The sequence below is a fragment of the Eretmochelys imbricata genome, chromosome 3, assembly GCF_965152235.1.
Source record: "Eretmochelys imbricata isolate rEreImb1 chromosome 3, rEreImb1.hap1, whole genome shotgun sequence".
NCBI lineage: Eukaryota > Metazoa > Chordata > Testudines > Cheloniidae > Eretmochelys > Eretmochelys imbricata.
The window spans coordinates 129620962-129642876 of NC_135574.1; the positions used below are offsets into that span (position 1 = coordinate 129620962).

At 43.4% G+C, this 21915-nt stretch overlaps 2 protein-coding genes across 3 annotated transcripts in view; one reads left to right on the forward strand and one right to left on the reverse strand.

The window, feature by feature from the left end:
• GNPAT (glyceronephosphate O-acyltransferase) overlaps nucleotides 1-307 on the reverse strand; it is a 38043-nt gene extending 37736 nt beyond the window's left edge. For both annotated transcript variants that reach the window (XM_077813372.1, XM_077813371.1), the window contains exon 1: nucleotides 130-307. In XM_077813372.1, the coding sequence (XP_077669498.1) occupies nucleotides 130-177 (48 nt within the window). In that variant the 5' untranslated portion in view covers nucleotides 178-307. The remainder of the gene's footprint in view (nucleotides 1-129) is intronic.
• FSAF1 (40S small subunit processome assembly factor 1) lies at nucleotides 307-16490 on the forward strand. Its single transcript, XM_077813374.1, has 7 exons — nucleotides 307-526; nucleotides 1843-2195; nucleotides 10717-10773; nucleotides 11374-11469; nucleotides 12762-12848; nucleotides 15040-15092; nucleotides 16074-16490. Exons 1-7 carry the CDS (start codon nucleotides 322-324, stop codon nucleotides 16201-16203), a joined length of 981 nt encoding a protein of 326 aa, XP_077669500.1. The 5' UTR covers nucleotides 307-321; the 3' UTR covers nucleotides 16204-16490.
• Nucleotides 16491-21915: the final 5425 nt, after the last annotated feature.

Consider the following 21915-nt stretch of genomic DNA (forward strand, 5'->3'; position numbering starts at 1 on the left):
CCCTCTTCCGCTCCCCAGGGGGAGGAGACCCGATACCCGCCCCCCAAGTGGCTGTCGGCGGCGGCGCTCCGGAGCCTGGTCGAGCCCAGACGCGTGGGGAAGGGGCCGCGCCGCGCCCCCGGCACCTACCGAGTACATAGGAGCCCCGAGCCGGGAGCGTCCCGCCGCCGTCGCCATCCTGCCCGCGCTGCCGCCGGACTGAGCCCGCCCCGCCTTATCGGGCTCCGTCTCCACCTGGAGCGCCCATTCCCCCGCCCGCCTCGCTCTGCCTAGCGGGCGGCTCCGAGCGAGGGCGGGGAGAAGCGACCCGTGGGCGCCGCCATGTTGGATACGACGGCGGCCGCGTGCGGCCAAAGCCGCGCGTGCGTGCGCTCGTTCTTCCGCGCCGCGGGCGGGTCGGGGGAGAGCGTGGCCCCGGGGATGAAGCGGCGCCCGGGCAGGTGCCCGCAGGAGGAGGAAGAGGAAGTGGCGGCGGCTGCGCGCTGCTGTCTGCTGGACGCGGTGCTCGGCTCCCTGTATGATCTCGGTGGGTGAGAGCGGGAGCCGCGCGTGTAGGGCCGGGCGCTACAGTCCCTGAGGCGGGGCTCGGGGCGGCTCGCTCCAGGGGCCCCTCGCAGGCACTGTGCCCCCGGTGGAAGGGTGCAGGGCAGCTCCTGCGGTTCCAGTGAGCCCAGGAAGTTTGTCCGTAAGCCCTTCATCCCCCTTCCCCTAGAGACCCTCGAGTCCCCGTAGGCTTCCCTCGAGCAGTGCTAAGGTAGCAATCGATTCCTCCCCGGATCAGGAGCTCGGTCTCTCCTTTGGCTGTAAATTTCATGGGCTCCTCAAAACAGCTCTGTTACCTCCTTCCCTGCCCCGGTTAACTCTGCTTAGCATTTAGCCTTTACTAGGCTAGCAGTCTTTTACTATGTGCCTATCACGTGCCCATCATCACTGTGTGGTACATAGACACCCAGTGGTCCCTTGCGCAAGTAAACCTGCGTTGATCGGGGCTATACCGGTGGCTCTCAACCTTTCCAGACTACTGTACGCCTTCCACGGGTGTGATTTGTCTTGCGTACCCCAAGTGTCGCATCACTTAAAAATTGCTTGCTTACAAAATCAGACATAAAAATACAAGTGTCACAGCACACTATTACTGAATTCAGAGTAACAGCCGTGTTAGTCTGTATTTGCAAAAAGAAAAGGAGTCCTTGTGGCACCTTAGAGACTAACCAATTTATTTGAGCATGAGCTTTCGTGAGCTAGAGCTCACTTCATCAGATGAAGTGAGCTGTAGCTCACGAAAGCTCATGCTCAAATAAATTGGTTAGTCTCTAAGGTGCCACAAGGACTCCTTTTCTTTTTACTATTACTGAAAAATTGGTTTCAGAGTAGCAGCCATGTTAGTCTGTATTCACAGAAAGAAAAGGAGGACTAGTGGCACCTTAGAGACTAACCAATTTATTTGAGCATAAGCTGATGAAGTGAGCTGTAGCTTTTCTTTCTACTAAAAAATTGCTTACTTTTCCATTTTTACCATATAATTATAAATAAATAAACTGGAATGTAAATATTGTACTTACATTTCAGTGTATAGTATATAGAGCAGTCTAAACAAGTCAAATTTTAGTTTGTACTGACTTCACTACTGCTTTTTATGTAGCCAGTTGTAAAACTAGGCAAATATCTAGATGAGTTTGATGTATCCCTGGAAGACCTATGCATACCCCTGGTTGAGAACCACTGGGCTATACAAAAGAGAGTGAAAGGTTGTGAGGGGAAAACAAACAAACACTACATGTCTTAAAGTCTGATTATTGGGTATCTGAGAAAGAAAGCTGAAATGTTTGTTTTGAAGCACAGGAGAAGAGCCGTTAGTTAAAAATGAAAAGAAAAAGATCCAGAAGAAAAATGTGGAGAGCAAGATGGGGTCAGAACCTTCCAGAACAGTAATGGAAGATAGAGCTGCATGTCCTGATTCAGCAATCCCAGGCAAAAGGAAAAGTGCTTCCAGTTTCTTTGAAAAACTGAAAAATGAGATGCATCATGACTCTGTTGATTCAAAACGATCAACCCCAGAAACCAGCGGTTCTAATGCTGTGTCACCCGAACCTACGCAACAGGGAAAGACCACAGAGGTGGAAGTTGTGACATTTCATGGTCGGAATAAAAAGAAGAAACCTAAAGTGGAACTCACTCAGGACAGTGTTTCAAAGGTAATGAATGGGTCATTCATTCAGATCAAAGGAGGTGGGCCAGGGCTCCAAGGTGGTACAGAGTATTCTCTCTTTCATGTGGCACCTTAGAGACTAACCAATTTATTTGAGCATGAGCTTTCGTGAGCTACAGCTCACTTCATCAGATACATACCGTGGAAACTGCAGCAGACTTTATATATACACAGAGAATATGAAACAATACCTCCTCCCACCCCACTGTCCTGCTGGTAATAGCTTATCTAAAGTAATCGTCAGGTTAGGCCATTTCCAGCACAAATCCAGGTTTTCTCACCCTCCACCCCCCCACACAAATTCACTCTCCTGCTGGTGATAGCCCATCCAAAGTGACAACTCTTTACACAATGTGCATGATAATGAAGTTAGGCCATTTCCTGCACAAATCCAGGTTCTCTCACTCCCTCACCCCCCTCCAAAAACCCACCCCCATACACACACAGACTCACTCTCCTGCTGGTAATAGCTCGTAGTCTGTGTGTGTATGGGGGTGGGTTTTTGGAGGGGGGTGAGGGAGTGAGAGAACCTGGATTTGTGCAGGAAATGGCCTAACTTCATTATCATGCACATTGTGTAAAGAGTTGTCACTTTGGATGGGCTATCACCAGCAGGAGAGTGAATTTGTGTGGGGGGGTGGAGGGTGAGAAAACCTGGATTTGTGCTGGAAATGGCCTAACCTGACGATTACTTTAGATAAGCTATTACCAGCAGGACAGTGGGGTGGGAGGAGGTATTGTTTCATATTCTCTGTGTATATATAAAGTCTGCTGCAGTTTCCACGGTATGTATCTGATGAAGTGAGCTGTAGCTCACGAAAGCTCATGCTCAAATAAATTGGTTAGTCTCTAAGGTGCCACAAGTACTCCTTTTCTTTTTGCGAATACAGACTAACACGGCTGTTACTCTGAAACCTCTCTTTCATGTGATTGACTTGCTGATTCTTGTTCACATGCTCAGGGTTGAAGTGATTGCCATATGTAGAGTCAGGAAGGAATTTCCCCCCAGGTCAGATTGGCAATGACCTTGGGGGGGTTTCTCCTTCCTCTGCAGCATGAGGTCTGGGTCACTTGGCTCATCTGAGTACATCTCAGTTAATCAATTTCCTGCCATGTCAGGAGCCTCCGGCAGTGGTGCACCTCGGTAGCTCCTAGTCTCTCTGCCTGTTTAGTCTCCTGAGGAGTATAGTACCTTTTTCTAATTTCAGTGGTTGGGTTGAGGGTGCGGATGCTGGGTGATGTTGGTGACTGTGTTATACAGGAGATAAGAGTAGATGATCTGGTGGTCCCTTCTGGCCTTAAGTTGTACGACTTTCTGAAGTCTTGAAACGGCAGAGACTATGCTAGGCCAACCCCGCCCCTGGCAAACTCCATTGACATAAAACTAGATGAATTTGATGTTTTTTGTCATAAAAAATTGGCAGTATTTGTAGACTGTGTTTTGTCCATTATTTATATTATAATAACACAGTAGGCTAGCCTTTTTTCTTGCACATTGCTGACAGAGTGGATACTTCTTAACATGCCACAAATTTGCTATTTGTTGCTGTAATACTTTATAAACACATTTCCTTACAAATGTAAGATTTTCGTCCATATTTGCCTTGACATTCAAATATATAATGTAGTGATTTCAATTACCTCAGTTAAATCTATTAACTAAGGGTTGTTTGGATGGAAAGTGCATTAAGGATGAGATTTTCATAGCCATCTAGGAGACTAAAAGGGCAACAAAAATGATTAGGGGTATGGAACGGCTTCCATATGAGGAGAGATTAATAAGACTGGGACTTCTCAGCTTGGAAAAGAGATGACTAAGGGGGGGATATGATAGAGGTCTATAAAATCATGACTGCTGTGGAGAAAGTAAATAAGGAAGTGTTGTTTACTCCTCATAACACAAGAACTAGGGGTCACCAAATGAAATTAATAGGCAGCAAGTTTAAAACCAACAAAAAGAAGTATTTTTTTCACACAACACACAGTAAACCTGTGGAACTCTTTGCCAGAGGATGTTGTGAAGGCCAAGAATATAACAGAGTTCAAAAAAGAACTAGAGAAGTTTATGGAGGATAGGTCCATCAGTGGCTATTAACCAGGATGGGCAGGGATGGTGTTTCTCGCCTCTGTTTGCCAGAATCAGGGAATGGGCGACAGGGGATGGATCCCTTGATGATTACCTGTTCTGTTCATTTCCGCTGGGGCACCTGGCATTGGCCACTGTGGAAAGACAGGATACTGGGCTAGATGGACCTTTGGTCTGAGCCAGTATGGCCGTTCTTATGTTTTTAAGTTCAGTGTCTAGTTTTTGTTAAAGTTAAAAGGAACTGGACATCCAAACCCCTTAGATGGCTCTGAAAATACCACCATAGAAGTAAAAGGTATTATTATTAATTTGTTGTCTGTCTGGGCAATGAGCTTATTTTGTAATTTGCCACTGTGGATCATGAGACAGACACACACGTGCTCTCTATGCCTTCACCAAGTGTGCTTTTAGTAGGGCTGCCAATTAATCGGAGTTAACTCACGCGATAAACTCAAAAAAATTAATCGCGATTAATCGAAGTTTTAATCGCACTGTTAAACAGTAGAATAAAGAATACCAATTGAAATTTATTAAATATTTTGGATGTTTTTCTACATTTTCATATATATTGTATTCTGTATTATAATTGAAATCAAAGTGTATGTTATTTTTATTATAAATATTTGCACTGTAAAAATGATAAACAAAAGAAAGTATTTTTCAATTCACCTCATACAAGTACTGTAGTGCAATCTCTTTATCATGGAAGTGCAACTTACAAATGTAGATTTTTTGTTGTTACATAACTGCACTCAAAAACAAAACAATGTAAAACTTTAGAGCCTACAAGTCCATTCAGTCCTACTTGTTCAGCCAATCGCTAAGACAAACAAGTTTGTTTACATTTACAGGAATAATGCTGCCCTCTTCTTATTTACAATGTCACCAGAAAGTGAGAACAGGCATTTGCATGGCACTTTTGTAGCCAGCATTGCAAGGTATTTATGTGTCAGATATGCTAAACATTCGTATGCCCCTTCATGCTTTGGCCACCATTCCAGAGGACATGTTTCCATGCTGCTGATGTTCGTTAAAAAAATAATGGGTTAATTAAATTTGTGACTGAACTCCTTGTGGGAGAATTGTATGTCCCCTGCTCTGTTTTACCTGCATTCTGCAATATATTTCATGTTATAGCAGTCTCGGATAATGACCCAGCACATGTTGTTCATTTTAAGAACACTTTCACTGCAGATTTGACAAAATGTAAAGAAGGTACCAATGTGAGATTTCTAAAGATAGCTACAGCACTCAACCCAAGGTTTAAGAATCTGATGTGCTTTCGAAAATCTGAGAGGGATTAGGTGTGGAGCATGCTTTCAGAAGTCTTAAAAGAGCAACATTCCGATGCAGAAATTACAGAACCTGAACCAACAAAAAAGAAAATCAGCTGTCTGCTGGTGGCCTCTGACTCAGATGATGAAAATGAACATGTGTCGGTCTGCACTGCTTTGGATTGTTATTGAGCAGAACCTGTCATCAGCATGGACGCATGTCTTCTGGAATGGTGGTTGAAGCACGAACAGACCTATGAATCTTTAACATTTCTGGCATGTAAACATCTTGCGATGCTGTGCCATGAGAATGCCTGTTCTCAATTTCAGTTGACATTGTAAACAAGAAGCAGGCAGCATTATCTCCTGAAAATGTAAACAAACTTGCTTGTCTGAGTGATTGGCTGAACAAGAAGTAGGACTGAGTGGACTAAAATTTTACATTGTGTTATTTTTGAATGCAGTTTTTTTGTACATAATTCTACATTTGTAAGTTCAACTTTCATGATAAAGAGATTGAACTACAGTACTTTTATTAGGTGAATTGAAAAATACTATTTCTTTTGTTGTTTTTACAGTGCAAATACTTGTAATCAAAAATAAATATACAGTGAGCACTGTACACTGTGTTCTGTATTGTAATTGAAATCAATATCTTGATGGAAAATGTAGAAAACATCCAAAAATAATTAAATAAATGGTATTCTATTATTGTTTAACAGTGCATTTAATTACGATTAATTTTTTTTAATCACTTGACAGCCCTAGTTTTTAGTTATACATGAAAAAATATGGTTACCTCTAAGGCCCCAGTTCTGCAAAGATTTATGCATGTGCTTAACTTTATGAATAGTTCCATCGATTTCAATGGGACAACTCATAGTAGTAAAGTTAAGCACGTGTGTTTGTAGGCTTGAGGTCCAATTTCCCAGTTTAGGGGAGATGTTTAAACAGATTTATTCAAATTTATATTGCTGGTGGAATACTTCAGGCACTTTGCACAGACTAACAATATTTACAACAAAAATTTAAATAATAATCAGTGTATAGAACTTCCAATACTACAATAAAAACAAGCCTGCCAAGTGATAGATAAAACAATGAGTCATACCCCTTGTATTCCCAGGCCCCTTATACAAATAGCATGAGTTAAGCTTTTATAAGGGACTTGTTCAATAGAAATATGTTTGTTGCTTCAGGTCAGAAGTAAAGCTTTGCATAGTCTTCAACAAGCAACAGCAAAGATGGGTCTAGTGTCCTAGAGACAAAAAAGACAAAAGTCTGCCTCTCAGACTCTATGTACACGTTTTGTGTTGTCACTGAGCCACCAGCTGCTCTGCTCTGACCTTGTGAGCTGGCATAGAAATGACATCCATAAGGATTCTTCCCTTTCTCTGGAGTCACAGCCTTGTACAGTTAGTACTGTGTCTGCTCATAGACGAGTTTGGAGAAGCAGATAGCTCAGGGAATTGGGGATGAGATAATGGAGCCTGTTAGGTAGTTGGCTCAAATCCAGACCTGGTCTGTAGTTGTTTGGTGGTCTCAGTCCATTTCTTAATGCTGTTGAGATCCCAAAAATCACCATCATAACTGGCTGTAACTGGCCCACTTGTTGACAGAGTGAGCAGACAAGGACTGACAGAGCCAGGCAGCTGAACTACCTCCCATGCCTAGAAGAGGTTCCCTTCAGTTATTAATTAGTTACAGAGTCTTGGGATAGCTGGGGAGGGATAGCTCAGTGGGGGTTTGAGCATTGGCCTGCTAAACCCAGGGTTATGAGTTCAATCCATGAGGGGGCCATTTAGGGATCTGGGGCAAAAATTGGGGATTGATCCTGCTTTGAGCAAGGGGGTTGGACTAGATGATCTCCCTTCCAACCCTGATATTCTACGTCTATTTCAAAAGTAGTGTTTATTGCCGTAATCTCTAAGGTCCTGATGCTACAATGGGCTTCGCCTGGGTAGATCCCTGTGCCTCCACTGCCTGTAGGTCTGCTGAGGTGGAGCTCATTGTAGGATTTGGACCTTAGTCACGAACAGCTTGTGAGAGCTGCAAACCGTACGATGGGTTCTGCTGTTCATCCCTCTGTTTCTAGGAATCTCTTTACGTTGTTTTTCTCCTCCCCAACACGCTCTTCTCCCTCTTCTTCGTGTTTGTGGTTTTTGCTTATGGAAGGTTTTGGCAAATAGCATGTTACAGAGTGCTCTGGAAATTACAAGCAATCAGATGGTTGAGTTGTGATGTTTCATATCTGAATTTTGCCAAAGTTTGGAGGTATTTGGGTTTGATGTGTTGAGTTAACTTGATACATAGGGAGCTGCAGCATGAAATTCAGGTTTGATACGAAAGGGGGTTGAATTCAGTGTTCTAATGCAGATTGAGCTCTAGTTTGAATAGCTCTACGTGACGCTCCTGCTCCCTCTGGGGAGAAGGTGGGAAGGAGAAAAATGCTTTTGCATTTAGACAGTAAAAGTTGAGTGGACGAAACAGTGAAATGGCCTGAATTTTCCAATCCAGAGTGCCACCATACTGCATCAGCCTGCTTAGGAGCTGGCTGTGTATTGGCCTAGAGAGTGCAGTTTGATGTGACTGCTCCCTGATTGCCAAACTCAAGAACTTTAAAAAAAAATAAAAAGACAAACTGAAATAACTCAATGAGATTTATTACCAATCTGAAATGCACAGAGAAACTTTCAGGGTCCCACAGGAATGCATTACACACCTTTGCAAGTAGTACTGTATCCTGAAAAGAGCAGAAATCTTACATGAAAATAGCCTGTGTAGAGACAGGTGGTGCCCTGTTCCCAATTTGTCAATTCATGCTGCTTCATACCCTGCCATGACATCTCCTTCCTCCAGCAACTGAACCATCTCCGAGTTGTGGGATTTTTGATTAAGTCTGCAACTGTAGAACCTCATGCAGCACAGCCTTGCGGTCACAGCTGAGGCATGTTGGCCAGGTAATGTGGAGAAGCTTGCATTGCTGCTGCGCCAGTTCTTTGGTTAAACCAAGTTATTCATTTTCCAGGACTGTCCACCCAAACTACTTTCACCAGCATGAACTTTACCTTTTGAGGAAAAAAAAAAATCACACCAAGCTAAGGAGACATAGGGCTCTGAAATGATCTAAGCTTTGGGTGCATGAGTTGTTTAGCAGGAAAGATGTAGTTTGTACTTTTCTCATTGTGGGCAACTGATAGTAGATTTCTTTATTTTTTTTAAATAGTGCTTTTATTGGCCTGCCATTGTTGACTGTGCTCCTGCATAAGATTTTTTTTCTTGTATCCATCATTTAAGATGGCTATATACATTAATACATTTGTTTCTGTAAACAACTATAAATTGAGCATTGTCCTGCAGATTACCACAAATTGTCAGGCAGATACTGGTACCACTGTTCCCTCGAGGAATACACAGATTTTCCATGGCTGACGTACAGTTTGTTTTGACCACTCTGTGTGTCCCATATTTAATGTGCGAAATAAGTGATTTCAAGCTTATATCCTCTTCTTATTCTTTCTTGGTGACCTTATTACAAATTAGTAATAGAAGTACTGTTCTAGCAATAAAATAAAAACCAGCAGGATCTTATTAAAGGGGATAAGACAAAATGTCACATTTATTGTGAATACAAAAAGAATCGTAGTAGGCAGTCAGTTATAGCTATAACATTTCATTCAGTTTCACATTCATTCACACATTCGTTCATACACACACACACAGGTTCTGCAGCTGCTGTATAGTTACCAGTCCTGTATGTAGCTTGAGTTCGTGGCTTGGGTTCGTAGCTTGTGGCGGCTAACTGGCCAGGAAAGCCAGGCACAAGGAAGAGCTGGGTCTCTGTTGGGCATGCACCAATGCCCTTCCATGTTGGCAGCAGAATGCTACCTTTCAAAGTCTTCCATCTCACCCATCCTTTTCGTAGGCTTTAGTTTGAATCCAGAGTCTATAGGTCTTGCTAAAAGAAAAGAGAGTCTGTATCCGCAAAAAGAAAAGGAGTACTTGTGGTGCAGCACCTAAGGTGCCACAAGTCCTCCTTTTCTTTTTGCGGATACAGACTAACATGGCTACTACTCTGAAACCTGTCATTTTGGTCTTGCTGTGTCACGCTGCCTCTGGGTCCGTTGCAGACTTTCAGCCTAGGACCTGGCTTTGATGTTTCTTCAATTGTACTTTTGTTCTTTTTTTTTTTTTTTGAGGGTGGACTCCTCTTACTTTGTCAGGGCTGTTTACACTTTATTTCATCAGGACAGGCTGGGGCTGGAGGCTGATTCCATCATCCATACATACCTCATTCAAACATCTAAACTAAACTAATAAGATTACAGCCGAATTTTTCAAAAATGAAGGTTGCAGCAAGCATTTACAAAATGGACTGAGCATTTTAAAATGGAGTTTGGAACAAGTTAAAATGGAGTTTGAGTTACAATATGGACAAGTGTAAGGAATGACAAACAGTGAACAGAAGTTACAATGTTGAAACAGTGTAAGTTTCAGCGATTTAAGCAGCAATTGGATTGAAAGTGAAACTTAATTAGCCAGTTATTGGGGTAACCGGTTTTACGAATGAATGTTGTTTCATTCATAAAACTTTGCTTATGAAGTTATATTAATAAAGTGAACAATTAAAAACAATTTCATTGATCAGTTCTACAGTATGTGAGGTAAAGATGTATTTTGCAGGCAGTATTTTTTTTTTTTCTTTCTGACAAACTGCAAATTAAATTTGAATTTTTAAACCAAGTCTGCATTGCAGTTATGCAGAATGTGGCCTGTATATTGTTAAAGAGTGAGTAATTGTGGAATACCAGTGTCCACACAAGATGAATAGAGTCTGCTTTTAAAATGGATTATTTTTCTTGTGTGACATTTGCAGGGGTAAAAGACTATCAAACAGAAACACACACACACACAGGATAAAGAAATATGCATTTTTAGAGTCCATACTCTGGACACGATACAAAATTGTTCCATATAAAAGTCTAAAATGTTTATGTATTGTAACAGAGACACAAGAGGTTCCTGCTGAAAGGCTCTAAGCTCTTTCTAGCATTTTATTGCCATTCAAAAAACTCTCGCTATTGGCACACATTTTACATCGTGGCTAGTTGTCAGATTGAAATGGAAACACTTTCTTTTCTTTATAGACAAAGATGGCTATTCCAGAGAAAAATGTGGCTGGACAAGAATTTAACTTAGAAAAAGTAAGTTACTTTGGCTCATCTAATCATGATGGTTGCTTAGAGTGTGTGTGTGTGTGTGTGAGATTGGGAAAGTTAAAGTGGAGACCAATTTGGAATGTTCTTAGATAAATTTATCTTTTGCAAACAGAGCATTCCAGAATATATTGTTTGGTGCAGGCATGTCAGAGGACTGCTAGAGCTGTTGCATAGGGTATCCTTTGAAGATAGATGTATCACAATTGTTCCATGTCCTCTTCTTTCTAACATATTTGTAGCCACTAATGAATGGTCACTGGCTCACTCTGTGTGAGCTTCTTATAGCTCCTCTCCCTCTATTTGTTCTTCAGTTATATTATTAAACTAAAGTAAAAATCTGTGTCTTTACTAATTCCCCCTCTGAATGTGTATCCAGAGACTGGGGTGAAAAAAAAAATTAAATAGGTAATGATCGATGTTCCACAGTAGTACCAAATTTGATTAGTCTTATTTTATAACTATGTTGATTTGCCAAACATTTGTTAAGCATTCTCTGGAATGGATTTCCTTTGTGGTGTGCCGACCATTTTTTTGTGATAGCTCATACCTTTTCTGAAATGGTTTCAAATTTCTGTAACGTTTTAGGCCCGTCTGGAAGTACACAGGTTTGGAATCACTGGATATGAAAAGAAAGAACAGCGGATATTGGAACAAGAACGTGCCATCATGCTGGGAGCCAAGGTATATAAAGATCATAGAATATCAGGGTTGGAAGGGACCTCAGGAGGTCATCTAGTCCAACCCCCTGTTCAAAGCAGGACCAATCCCCAATTAAATCATCCCAGCCAGGGCTTTGTCAAGCCTGACCTTAAAAACTTCTGAGGAAGGAGATTCTACCACCTCCCTAGGTAACGCATTGCAGTGTTTCACCACCCTCCTAGTGAAAAAGTTTTTCCTAATATCCAACCTAAACCTCCCCCACTGTAACTTGAGACCATTACTCCTTGTCCTGTCCTCTTCTACCACTGAGAATAGTCTAGAACCATCCTCTCTGGAACCACCTCTCAGGTAGTTGAAAGCAGCTATCAAATCCCCCCTCATTCTTCTCTTCTGCAGACTAAACAATCCCAGTTCCCTCAGCCTCTCCTCATAAGTCATGTGTTCCAGACCCCTAATCATTTCTGTTTGCCTTCGCTGGACTCTCTCCAATTTATCCACATCCTTCTTGTAGTGTGGGGCCCAAAACTGGACACAGTACTCCAGATGAGGCCTCACCAGTGTCGAATAGAGGGGGACGATCACGTCTCTCGATCTGCTCGCTATGCCCCTACTTATACATCCCAAAATGCCATTGGCCTTCTTGGCAACAAGGGCACACTGCTGACTCATATCCAGCTTCTCGTCCACTGTCACCCTTAGGTCCTTTTCCGCAGAACTGCTGCCTAGCCAAGATGGTACAAAATGTTGGGTTTTGTCTCTTTCTAAAACGATTTTTTAAATCACACCCCTGCTTTTGTCTATGTTGGAAGAGTCTTTGGCTGACTGGAGAATTAGTAGGTGTATGACATCAGAAATACCCAGGAAGTGAAAATATGATTGAGAGGGAAAGTGATTTCTATTGAGGCCATTTGAAATTTAGTCTGTGAATTTTGTGCATGTTTTTAACCCTTACTGAACTTAGTTTTTCTCCCAGTGTTTCAGTTAAGGCCCTAGAGAGCTTTCCATCTACATTTCCGAGTGGTCCAAGAAACTACCACCAAAAAAGGAAAGAAAACAACAAGCAGAAAACCTTTTTTCTTTTAGGGTTTGTTTGATTTTGGGGGTTCTTTTATTGGGGAGGAGATTGTGGAAACCTTTCAGACTTTCTTAACAAGCCCCCCGTGTCCACTCCCCAAAAAGGACACACAACCTATTTATTCTGTTTCCCTTTGCAGTCGCTCATGGAAGCTGATTCTATGTAGAAACATGTAGATTTTTAGAATATGTGTGAATCTTTCTTGCAATGATAGCTTTACTCATCTTTTTCACTGCAGCCTCCCAAAAAGGAATATTTGAACTACAAGATTTATCAACAGAAAATTAAAGAGAAGAAAACAGTGAAGAAAGAGGATCATAGTATGGTTTGTATGCAATGTTTCCTATAAAATAACAAGGGGCAGATCGCAACTAGTCCAGTAGCTTAATGGGATAATGACCCAGATTTCATTACCAATTCCAGTCTCTTATTACTTGGGCTGGTGCTCTGCCTTGAAGATGGGAGGATATTGTTCCAGTCAGCCTCAACCCATTAGATCAGGGGTCGGCAACCTATGGCATGCGTGCCAATTTTTAATGGCATGCTGCTGTCTGCCTATCCCAGCAGACAGCAGCCTTCCATTAAAAATCCTGCCCTGACCGGCCTGCTCTTCTCTGCCCCCTGCCCACTGCTCTCTCCTTGCAGGGCAGGCAAGCTTCCCCCTCCCCCCACCTCTTCCCCCAGCATGCTGGGTTCCTGCCCCTTCTCCTCCTCCTCTCCCTCCCTGTGGCAGATCAGTTGACGGCCCTTGCTGCGGAGGGGAGAGGGAAAAGCGGAACCGCAGCGCACTCTTTGCTCCGGGGACCTTGGGGAAGTGGGTGGAATTGGCATATCTCCTCCAGCCCCCTGCCGTGAGCCGCTCAGGGCAGGGGGCTGGGAGCACCCCCACGACCCCAGCCCACCGCCCTGACCCCTGCACCCCCCCACACACCCTAGCCCTCTGCCCTGACCCCTGAATCCCCACCCCAACCCCAGCCCTGACTCCTGCACCCCCCACATCCCCACCCCGAGCACCAAACTGGAGCCCACACACTCTCCCTCCCCCCCCCACCTGCACCCCTCACACCAAATGGGAGCTGCCCAGGTAAGCGCTCCACACCCAAACCTCCTGCCCCAACCCTGAGACCCCTCCCTCATTCTAGCTCCTGGCCAGACCCTGCACCCCAACCCCCAGCCTGCTCCTTCCTCCCCAGCCCTGTTCTCAGCGCACTCCCACCCTCATCTCAGTGCAGAGAGAGGAAGAGAACGGCTAGAACCAGGGAGAAGATAGGTACCTACTTTATGTGGACAGGGCCAGGACCCTAGCTGGCAAGAGCCCGCGGGCAGAACCCCAGACTGGCAGCGGGCTGAGCCGCTCAGCCCACTGCCGGTCTGGGGTCCTGGCCGCCGGCCTCTTGCCAGTCAGGGTCCCGGCCACAGGTGCTGCTCAGTCCACTGCCGACCTAGGTGAATGGAACCCCAAGCCGGCAGCGGGCTGAGCGGGCCAGCGCTGTAAGATCAGCATTTTAATTTAATTTTAAATGAAGCTTAAACATTTTGAAAACTTTGTTTACATACAACAACAGTTTAGTTATATAATATATAGACTTATAGAGAGAGACCTTCTAAAAAACGTTAAAATGTATTATTGGCACGCAGAACCTTAAATTAAAGTGAATAAATGAAGATTCGGCACACCACTTCTGAAAGGTTGCTGACCCCTGCGTTAGATTATACTGTGGTATTGATGATCTTCTACAGAGCGTCCCAGTCTATCAGAAGGACAGTAGCCGTTATATCTAGCCTCGAGAGAGGAGGATTCTAACAGGAATAGCGAGGCCATCCTATGGGACAGGGAGCATGTATCTCGCCCCTCTCCCCCTACTCCTTTCCCCCCAAGGTTTTGTGGCAGGGTTGGGAGATCCACTGAGGTTTGTAGCAAGCTTTACAGAGATTATATTTGTAAATTGCAAGAGGTGTGGGAGGACTTTCTGATAACTTAGTGGAGCGGCCGTTGATGCCGATCAAATCCTTTTCCTTGGTCTTTCCAAACTGCCTTATCCATTTGTGGAATTGTGAAACAGATCACCTTATTAGGAGGGGAGCCTAGAGCTCATTACTCCATTTACTCCCATGAGTTATTTGTTCTGATTCTAGCAGGGCTGTTCCCATCAGTGAGGATTGTTCACATGATTATGGAGGATGCAGACTTAGGATAATATGTTTCGTTTAATTTCCTGCCCGCCAGCCCACCCTTGTTTAAATCAAGCCAGCAGTATCACTTTCACCTTTCAAAAGAAACAGAATTAACTTTAGTGGATTTTTACTGCATGTTGCCTAATTACATTTGGCCGGATCCTCAGCAAAAGGAAATCTGCATAGCACCATCAAGGATCCAACCCATTATTTAAGCCACCCTGAAACAGTCCGCTCCCTAGACACACAATATGCAGGAGCCTTTATGTTCTGGACTGCTGTTCAGCCAGGAGCATCTGTTCGTTTTCCACTGAAATATTTATCTTTAAATCTGACATCAGGAATATAAATCTGATTCTATCAAGAAAAAGAAGAAAAAAGGTCAGGAGCAGAGGTGAGACATTTTAACTAAGTATTGATAGCAAACTTGCTTTTGCTTACGCTTTCCTGGTGAATTGCCTGTAAATAAAAATGCAGTCTTAGGCCAAAAGCTGTGCATATCAAAATGGAGTTTATTTTTTCGTATACATTCTAGAAACTCCTCACTGCAACGGTGTGATCTTGTTTGTCTAACCTTTTAAACTTGCTAATTTAAGCATTCTCAATTAAACTGCCTTAATTCTGCCCTGACTTGTCAAAAGGTTTGGAAATAGTGGTTTGAGAGTAAGGTGAGGCACTTGATGTGAAATCTAGTGCCTTCCGCCCCATCTTACAAAACAGGGCATTGGTTTTGTCCCTGAGGACAAATTTTAAAAACCACATGACATGCTCAGAAGGTGTGATTGCATTTTTAATTACAATGTAGTTGGTTCACTGGAACGATTTCTGTATTTCTCTAAAAGCCTTTATGCTTTCTGATTTTATTTATCCAAATATCTGTGTATGGTTAAGCTAGTACGTCAAAAATTAATCACATGCATAAGTGTTTGCAGGATTGGGCTATATATTTGTAAAACTTTTCAAAACATATTCATGGCATAACTAGGACCATAAAAATAAGGAAAAAAGCTACTTTTGACCTAAACTGAAATAATGTACTTCTAATATTTTTCTGATTTTTGTATATGTTGTTTTAGGGGTGGTTGATTTAAAGTTATAACTGACTTTAGGGAAGCGCTAACCTTCTAATTTTAATTTTGTTGTTTTTAAAATTTGTATCCTATTTTTGGAGTTTGTGTCCATTTAAAATTTGTGTTTATTTAATGTATTAGATGGTTTGGCCTGTAGCTAAGACTCTATATTAATAAACTTCAAACTACTACTATTGCATTATTATAGGTTATGAAACAGGTGTATTTTCACCTTAAATATAGCATTTTTTGCAAATGCTTTGGATGATGACTTTTCTTTATCCTCATTTTTTCTTTAAACCTAGGAAATCCAAAAAGAAAAAATCAGCAGCCAGTATTTTGCCAACAGGACAGGTTGGAAAATTTACAAATGGGACCTTGATTCTTAGAGGTAGTGACCTAAAGAAAATTAAATCATCAAAAGCGGTTAAATGAAGTTGGTACACCACATCAAACCTGAAAATGAGCTAGAATTAATTTCTTAACTAAAAATGTCTACATAGCCAATGTTTCTTCGCTGTATTTTAATACCTGTTGCAATACTTTGGGGTTTTTTGGTTTTTTTACCTCAACATCACCCAGTTTCCACTCTGGGGAGAACATAAAATGCATACATCATAAATTCTGAGTAAGAAAAAATAAGTTTTTTTTTTTTTCCTCTAATGGCAAGTAACCTAATTAAACGATTATTTTCATTGGCTAACAAAGGTGTTGTACTTTATTAGTCTGAGAACTGTTCACTTTGCGAGCTGAAAATTACTTGGGTGTTGTCTCAATGAAAAAGTGACTTATGTTTGTTTGGGATTTTTTTAACTGAAGAAAAAAAGTTTAGCTTTTTGTGAGTATGAGGACAGTGAGGAAATAGCCCACGCTTTCCTATTTAAAAATAACATTCTTTGGATGTTTGCACTTTTTTTTTTTAAACAGCTCTTGCACTGAAACACAATCATAGATGGGCAACTCAAGTTTAGCAGGGAGAATAACCCTCACTGTGGATTTCAGAGTAACAGCCGTGTTAGTCTGTATTCGCAAAAAGAAAAGGAGTACTTGTGGCACCCTAGAGACTAACCAATTTATCTGAGCATGAGCTTTCGTGAGCTACAGCTCACTTCATCGGAGGCATACTGTGGAAACTGCAGAATGTCTTCACATCCGATGAAGTGAGCTGTAGCTCACGAAAGCTCATGCTCAGATAAATTGGTTAGTCTCTAAGGTGCCACAAGTACTCCTTTTCTCCTCACTGTGGAGTCCATGCTTCTGAATGTCCTGGTGGCAATTGGCAAGCAGTTGGCCCAGTAATGACAGTTCAGAAAGCACACTTCATACGTGCACAGCACCAGGGATGGATTAAGGCAATCTCGGGCCATGTGGAAGCATGTCAGAGCTCTCCAGTGTGGCTCTTCTCTTTCTGAAGCAGGAGCATCAGCATGGGATTCCCTTCTCCCCAGGAGTGGCTGTAGCCAGACACCCAGCCCCCCCCCTCAGACCAGCATTGCTGGGAACACAAGGGAGCCAAAACAACAGGGCACTTAACATCAATTCCAGCACAGCCTTTGAAGCTGTGAGAAGCACAGGTGTGCTGCTACAATGTGCCTCTGGGAACATATACAACGATTAGGCTCACAGCAGACAGAGAAGCTGTGACAGACATGGCTCTTAGCCCCTACTAAATAGCGTGATGCACACACCCCAACATCCTAGGTGGGAAAATATTTACCCTAATAAAAGGAATGTCCAGTAGTCAAAACTTATTGTTTTTCTCCCTTGCAAGCGTAAACTACTCTTGCGAGAGCTGGCGTCGCCCAGACAGACCAGCCCCAATTTGGCATAAGAAAGGAGAAAGAGAATAAAGGAGTACAGAGGTATAAGTAGGGGACCTACAGCACCATGATTTTTTTGAGTGCTTTTCACTATCTATCTGCTGGTCAGATAAGTGACAGCCTCCCAAGGCTTCTGCAACTAAGAGGGTCCCTAAGCCTTGTCCCTTATTTGTCTTTCCGCGGAATTGAGTGACCGATCCTGGCTTGGCACCGCTGGAATCGAGAGATGCAAGGAGGGTAAGAAGCACCCACACCTGAACTCCTATCTTTAGTGTACACATATTTTGAAATAGAGCTCTATACTTTGTTGTCTTTCTTTGGGATTGTGGCTTCAGTTTTGTAACTTGTTTGTGTGTGTAACATCTCTACATTTAAATAAGTAGGCACTAGCAATTTTGTAACCACATGATTAGACTCTAGTTTAATAAATTTTGGTAACCATTTGTGCATAAGCCTGACTTGTTTCTCTGGTTTACTGTAAAGCAGCCAACACAATTAAAGAACCTCAGCCGTTTTGGCTCTAAAGCCTGGCCATTAGGTGAGAGTACTAAGAGCCTAGCGTTGAGTTGTGCCGCCTCCACGGGGCAAACTCTTGGGGCACCTGTCAGTCAATCCTGACTGCCCACTGCGAAGGAGCTCTAGCAGTTAAAGTCACGGGTGTTTAGGACCTTGGGGCATCCGTCAGCCTAGCCCGGGCTGCCCGCCGCGAAGGGACAGTGCGTCCTAGCGGTTAAAGTCACGGATGGTATAAACGGGCATAGCTGGCACCTCACCAAACATCCTTGGCCATCGGCTAACAGATTTGGCGTCACGAACAGGATTGTGATATAGGCTGCACTACAGTAACACAATGAAACCAGTCATGATAAACACCACAGAATTCCCTGAGCTAGAGAAAAGTTTGACCCAAGAGGGATGGGGAAATCCTCTGTGGAGCAAAGAACTGCTGGAGAAATATTGGGGAAAACCAGCAGAGATCTGGCAGCATTTCTGTAACTGGAGAACTGCCTGCAAGATGAAGAAAGGGAAAGGAAAAGGTGCTTGTATATGGCTGCTTACTAACATTTGGCAAGCTGCCTGTAAGGATTATCATAGTCTGGCAATAGAATTTAATAGGCTACAACAGGAAGGGGACACACTGCGCAAGGAATGCCAGAATTTAGATACCAGAGTAAGAACACTGAATAGGGATATGGAACATCTTCAGAAAAGATTACTTCCCTTAATTGAGAAAGAAGGGATAGAACGAAGGGAAAAGCTGGAGACTAAAACACGCAGAATCAACCGGGCTAAAGTTGAGACTGCTCTCTGGCTAGACCCTGAGGAATGGGATGGAGACATTTGGGATTCAGCAGATGAGTCCCCCTCCTCTGAGGAGGAAGGTCCCTCTGAAAAATTAAGACCAGCTATCACACATCACAAATCAGAAGAATATGAGGGAAATTTGAGTGGGGCAGAGCTGGATGAAGAAGGGGATGACAATGATCCATCCACCTCTTCAAAAACAAAGAAGGGAGGTAAAAAGGGAAAAGGGAGTAAAGCTCCAACACACTTTACCAAAATTACCACCCACCAATATACTCCCATGGAGTTAAAAACAATCCAGGGAGATTTTGCTAAAAAGCCCGAGGAAGGTATAATAGAGTGGCTGGTCCGTCTCTGGGACACTGGGGGGTGGATATATACACCTGACAGCCCAAGAAACTGAGCACCTTAACTTAGGTGCAGGAATATTCCTGGAACATTCAGAGGGGAACACCCCTAAAACACTTTGGTCTCTAGCTTGTCGATGGGCAAGAGGAATTTACCCAGCAGACCGAGATGAACCCGCAGTAATGCACTGGACCAACATAGATGAGGTAAAAATAGCTCTATTAACTGTGGCTGTCATGAGCATGCTTGGCCAAAACCCTCAAGAGTTAGCCTATGAAAGTCCATGGGAGGGTCAGGTAGATGTAGATGATCTCAGACCCCTGCTTAAGGGAGCTCTGAGTAACCATAGGGCTATGGCACTGTCCCTTAGATCAGAAGCTGCAGCACATAACAGAACCTTTCGGGCACTGCTAAACCGTCTGGTGTCATACTTTAGAGAATTCGGAGACATCAGAACACTGACAGGCAAAGCTAAGATGCGTTCCCTTCAGGGAAACAAGGGGGCACCATCTAAAGGACATAAAAACAAGCGAGAGCCAACCCAGGAGGAAAAGGAGCTTAGAGCCAAGTTGTGGAGACAATGTCTGGCTTTAGGTTATCCCAGAGATGTGATAAATGGACTGCCCACAGAGCGGCTAAAATTATTAACCACCTTTAAAAGAGCTGATTGGGAGACAACTAATGCTACTCCCGGTGCACCTCTGCAGCTCTCTCCTCCTCCCCCACCTGCAGACACCCTGTATACTCCATTGCTGCAGCAACTGCAAGAGTTACCAGAGCAGGGAAACTAGCTTGCGGGGGTCAATCTCCTCTCCTAATAAACCAGCTTAAATCCAAAGAGGAGAAAACAACAGCAAAAGACCCCCGGATACATGTAACTGTAAATGACAAACACATTATTCCTTTCTTAATGGACACAGGGGCTCAAATGTCCATGATTAAGCGAGAAAGTTTTCAGGGCTCGCCACCTGCTGGCCGAAAGCAGGTACTTGTTACAGGAGTAAATGGCAGTACCATAACTTACCCATTAGTTAAGATAAAACTGGATATCCCATTGCAACCCCACCATCAGCCCCGAAAATATGAGGTGATTTTGGGCAATGCCAACATACTGGGCATGGACGTTTTAAGAAGAAAGAAGGGAGTAAAGCTCCAACACACTTTACCAAAATTACCACCCACCTGGAAGAGGAAAGCCCTCCCCACTATTCTGTAAACTTACTTAGCAGCGCGCCTGCTCTCCCGCCCTCAACAGTAACAAACATAAAGCAGTGTAATGTCCCAGCTGAGGCCATAAGCCCTGTTACTGACCTGATCAAAGATTTGGAACAGCGAGGAATTTTAATTCGTACCCTCTCTTGCTTTAATTCTCCTGTGTGGCCCATCAAGAAACCAAATGGCAAATGGAGACTCACTATAGACTATAGGAAGCTAAACAGTAACACTGGACCATTAACTGCAGCAGTCCCTAGCATAACAGATATTGTAAACACCATACAAACCTGGGATAAACCCTGGCTAGCAGTATTAGATGTAAAGGACATGTTATTCATGGTCCCTTTGCAACCAGCTGACCAAGAAAGATTTGCTTTTACTTGGAGAGGTGTATAATACACTTTTATCCGAATGCCACAAGGGTTTAAACACTCACCCACTATTTGCCATGGGGCACTGGCAAAGGTCCTAGATGACCTTACACTGCCACCCAATGTACAAACTGTGCAATACATTGATGACATCTTAATAGGTGGGAAAACCTCAGAAGAGGTACAGGAGGCTATGAATCAAATCAAAGGAGCACTAGAAGCCGTTAATTTAGAGTTACCAGCTGAGAAATGCCAAGGTCCCTCCCAAGAGATAAAATTCTTAGGTACTGTATGGATGGGAGGTAGTGCCTGTGCCTAATGACACTGTGCAAGAGCTAAATCAGGCACCCTCCCCTGAAAGTAAAGATCAATTGAGACAGATTTTGGGAACCCTGGGGTTTTGGAGAAAACATGTACCTGGCTTTGCCATTATAGCCAGACCATTGTACAATTTGTTAAAGAAAAGTGCTGCCTGGGAATGGGCTTCTGCCCATGAGGAAGCCCTCAGGCAACTGATAGGGGAGATACACATCTATCAGGCTCTGGGTCCCATACATCCTGAAGCCCCATTCCATTTGTACCTAACTGTGGGAGCCACTGGAATGTCTTATGCTCTCTGGCAAGAAAGTGACACTGCTCCCAGACGACCAATTCAGTTTGGTTCCAAGTCATGGCAAGGGTCACAGGCTAACTACACGCCTTATGAGAAGGTGCTTCTGGCAGCTTACACAGCCTTGAGAGAAACTGAGGAATTAACTCAGGATAAGGACATCACAATTCACACTCCTCTTCCAATCATTAAACCTATATTGGAAGGGAAAGAGTTACCACTTGGTGTAGCACAAAAATTGACTATCCAAAGATGGGCACTTTACATACACCACAGGGTAGGTAGTGCAGACACTGCACAAAACCCCACTATGATTCAGGAATCCCTAGGGAAAGTAGGAATGCCTGATGAATACCGCCTACCTCCACAGCAGTCTCCCATTAAGGATGCTGCCCCATTTGATCCTTCTAAGCCTGAGGGAGTATGGTTCGCTGATGGCAGTGCCAGGCTGGTTAAAGGAAAATGGAAGGGAAAAGCT

Excerpts from the sequence above, each read along its gene's own strand:
- FSAF1 (XM_077813374.1), top strand. The coding sequence starts at position 322 with ATGTTGGATACGACGGCGGCCGCGTGCGGCCAAAGCCGCGCGTGCGTG. Across the intron at positions 2,196-10,716 it reads CTCAGGACAGTGTTTCAAAG|ACAAAGATGGCTATTCCAGA; the intron begins GTAATGAATGGG and ends TTTTCTTTATAG. Across the intron at positions 11,470-12,761 it reads CCATCATGCTGGGAGCCAAG|CCTCCCAAAAAGGAATATTT; the intron begins GTATATAAAGAT and ends TTTTCACTGCAG.